This window comes from Neopelma chrysocephalum, unplaced genomic scaffold, assembly GCF_003984885.1.
Source record: "Neopelma chrysocephalum unplaced genomic scaffold, ASM398488v2 Primary Assembly neopelma1_59, whole genome shotgun sequence".
Taxonomy (NCBI): Eukaryota; Metazoa; Chordata; class Aves; order Passeriformes; family Pipridae; genus Neopelma; species Neopelma chrysocephalum.
Window position 1 is genome coordinate 23353169 of NW_020897714.1, and position 3762 is coordinate 23356930.

Genomic DNA, 3762 nt, shown 5'->3' on the forward strand with positions numbered 1-3762 from the left:
AGTGGTGCAGACTATACCATGTCCCTGGGGAGACTGCATCCAGAATGATTGTTTTCACTGTAAAAAAATTTCCTTATGTCAAGACGAAACCTCTCCCAGTCCAGGTTGTACGTGGTGCCCCTTGTCCTCGCCATGTGGCTCTTTGTGAAGAGAGCCTCTGTCCTCTTTTTAGTCACCCTTTAAGTCCTGGGAAAAAGACTTTCTTTGCATGTTTCGTGGAAGTCTTTAAAATTTGAAAATTTGAATTTATAATATATGAAGCTGTTTTTTCTCTTTCCTTTTTTCCTTGTCCAGGAGGGCATATAGAGACAAGCTCAAATTCTGGACCCATTGTGTTCTAGTAACACTTATTGTATTTACAGTCATCTCATTTTTTGCTGAACAGGTAAAGTTAATGCATTATCAAATTTATATAACACTTAATAGATTGTGGAATCTGCAGGATAACATCAGATGGATTTTTTTATATAGGTTTTGAAGAGTAGCTAGGATTTTTCCTTCATAAAAGAAGTAAAGATGTTGTATGAATAATGATTAGCTGGCTTCAGTTTTTAAGTCATCATGTTGAGAGTTCTTGAAAAGAGAGTCATATGGGGGGAAAGAGTGGTATTCCCTTCTCAGGTGCCTTGTGACTGTCAAGTTCATCATCAGTGTGCTAAATTTGGAAGCTTAAAATCAGTACTTGTTTTTGAAATTCTTGGTCTATTAACATACATATTGGAAAAAGTGCAAAGTAAATTAACAGGAAGGGAACTTAAGTAATAGCAATACTATAGTCCTGAAGAGAATCTTAAGGTATTTAGAGGCCTTTTCAAAATCTCTTCCCTATGTAATTGCAAAGACTCCTGTTGAATTCAAAAGGTTTTTAATCTGACTCGAAGGGAAAAAAAAATGCCACTTCTGCAAGCTTTCTTGAACATGATTAGTCCTGCTGAACTCAGAGGGAGTCAATGGAACAAATCATATGGGTAATTCTTTGCAGGTTGGGGCCTTAAGTAACACTTTCCGTGGTCTGATGAAGAGGGTGTAATTCTTGAAAGGTTGGCTTTTGATTATTATTTTTTTCCCACCTGTAACTTTTGCATGACTCTTTCCCTTGATTTTCAGCCTTTTGTGTATATTAGAAAACTCCATCAGTAACTTGGTTTTGGAAGGGGATACTCAACTCAGAGTTACAGTTAGGAATATAAATACTGTTTTAAGATGCCGACTTTGTGTTGATCTTTTAGAAACTGAATGGAGCCTAGTGTTAATTTAAATACACAAATTTCCTTTAAAATGTGCAATGGGAAAAAAAAAGTACAGTACTGACTAAATTGCTGTAAATGGTAGAGGTTTTATAGTTTCTAGGGTGAAAACCTGACCAGCTGTGGACCTTTAGCCCAGCAGAGAACTACATATTGTATTTTTTCTCTCCTCAGCTAATTGCACTTAAACGAAAGATTTTTCCAAGGAGAAGGATCCAAAAAGAAGCTGGTCATGAACGAATCAAAGTGTAGAAGAGCTTTATTTTGGAGATCAGTCTACCTCAAGATGTGATTAAGCATTTTAAATCTCTTTCATAAGTGTCTTTTCTGGTTTAACATTTAACTATGTTGATATGAAGAAAAAAATCGTGCATCTACAGTTAGAATCTCTGCAGTACTTTCATGACATAAAAGCTGTTGGAGCTGTGACATCACAAAACAACAAAAAATAATTGCCGGAAACCTGTACATAAGCAGTTTTCAACAGATCTTACTTTATGACTCAGTTCCATGGCCATGTTATCCTTTTTTATAAAAAGGGTTACCTAAACAAATGTAACTGCATTTATTGCAGTGGATATTGCCAACAAGATAAAATGTTGGAAGGAAATGTTGTTTGGGATCAGCGTAACAAGTCTTTGATCTTGCATTCCAAAGCATTTTGCAAATTTCTGTCATTGCTGCTTTTTTTAGACCTATGGGGAAATGGAGAATTATGTAACTTGTCATTTAAATTTAGTATACATTTATAGATGTTGACATTCTTTAAAGCACAGTGACAATTCATCTCCCTATTTGTAGTATTTAGCTGGGATTTGGAAGAAATGTATGCTAATAAAAAAATTACACAGTAATAAAACACCTAATGGTTATTTGAAAGGTACTTTATATCTGGTGTATTCTACTCCAGATAATACAATTATGTTATTTCTTGCCTTGATTACAAAGAGAGGGTTGTAACGCAAGGAAAATGATCAAGGAATAATATTTTACAAGCATTGTAAGTATAAAAGCAAAAGTGCCTCTCTATATGAATGGGTAACAAACTTTTAAAGTAGAAAAGTATGGGAGCAGTTTTTCACTTCAGAAAACAATATTTGTACTGATATACAAAGCTTTGGTGTTTTTAAATTTAACAGGGTTTGGCCCTGTGTTTTGCTGAGACATCAGAGTAACGTGGTTTTATGTAGGAAAGGATACTGAATCTTTTCAAGCAGAAACTTTTGGTGGTGCATCTTCAGTTAATTGTGTTAACAGTATTCAGAAAAGCATTAATTTTTGTAATCAGATGATGTACAAAATGTATGTGCATATGTATTGTAAGATACTTGGTTTGCTTTGAAATTAACTAAAATGTGATGAAAGTTGTCTGTTGTTTCTGTTTTAAAGTAAACAAAAACTCGCCCATTTTGATAAATTAGCCAGTAATGTGTACGAAACCTTATATTATTTGTCCCTTAAAAAACTTCCAACTATAGTAATTTAGTATTATTTTGAAGCATGAATCTGTTCTCAAAGTAGAATCAAACTTTTAAGCACTATAAAAATGCAAGCACTTTTAATTGTATTTCATGCTAGCAATATATCTTATGCTGAAATGTAGAATATAAATAAGTAGTTTAAATCTGCAGTACTTCAGCCTAGCAGAAAATGAGACATTTCAAGAAATACAAGAAAGCTTTGATAACTTCTTACACTTGAAAATATTAGGTAGATTTGAGTTTGACTGGGATTTTTTTTTTTTAATTATATTTGACGTTCTAATCAAAACAGTTGGAAAATCTTGGTTGAAATTTTCAAGGCAGTTTTTCCTAATGAAGTTATGTATCAACAAGCAGATTGCATAGGTAGCTCAGCTGTCACTGCAATTCCTTTTTGTTTAGGCAAAGCTTCTTTGTCCCAGCCATGTGTCCCACGTTCCCACGGCGTTCCTGGCTGGGGGGACAGAGCAAGACCTGGGATGCTGTGCAGGCCCTGCACCACCCTCAGGACTGCTGTGAGGAAAGTCAACTCCACCCCAGGCAGACCCAGGGAAAACTTAAACTTGGTCAAGGATGTACCAAGTAAAATTTCTCAAGTGGTTGGGGTTAATGAGAACATTGGAAATTGAAATAGCATTAGGATTCTTCTTTAATTTAGGTTTGGTTTTCACAAGTAAAAAGCAGAATACTAAAAAGCAGAATACCTTAACTGGCTGAGGGCAGGAAATGAGAATCTGAAACATAAAACATGTGGCAGAAAAATACTGTGTTTGCAGTGATTTATGGAAAAATCCTCCTGTGATGCCATACCATAGCTACATACACCAGAATACTTTCTGAAGGCTTTTTTTTATCTGAATGATAAATTAAAGCTATTTCGGGCAAAACCAGGTGAAGGTTGGTGAGCTTTAAACGAGTTTAATGCCGAATGAGCACGACGGGCCGTGCCCGTCCCGGCCCGTCCCCTGCTCCTGAGGGCACCGTGTGTGTCCCTGCCGCGCTCCGCCCGCTTTCCCGCCTTTTCCCGGGGGAGG

The 3762-nt window shown here is 36.1% G+C and overlaps 1 protein-coding gene across 2 annotated transcripts in view; it reads left to right on the plus strand.

Annotated features, from left to right (window-relative positions):
• GNPTAB (N-acetylglucosamine-1-phosphate transferase subunits alpha and beta) overlaps positions 1–3490 on the plus strand; it is a 43988-nt gene extending 40498 nt beyond the window's left edge. The window contains exons 20-22 of one of the 2 annotated variants that reach the window (XM_027680481.1): positions 295–385; positions 983–1040; positions 1422–1539. In XM_027680481.1, coding sequence (XP_027536282.1) covers positions 295–385; positions 983–1030 — 139 coding nt within the window. In that variant the 3' untranslated portion in view covers positions 1031–1040; positions 1422–1539. Of the gene's footprint in view, positions 1–294; positions 386–982; positions 1041–1421 lie in introns of both variants that reach the window. The other variant, XM_027680480.1, reaches the window with a different exon arrangement.
• Positions 3491–3762: the final 272 nt, after the last annotated feature.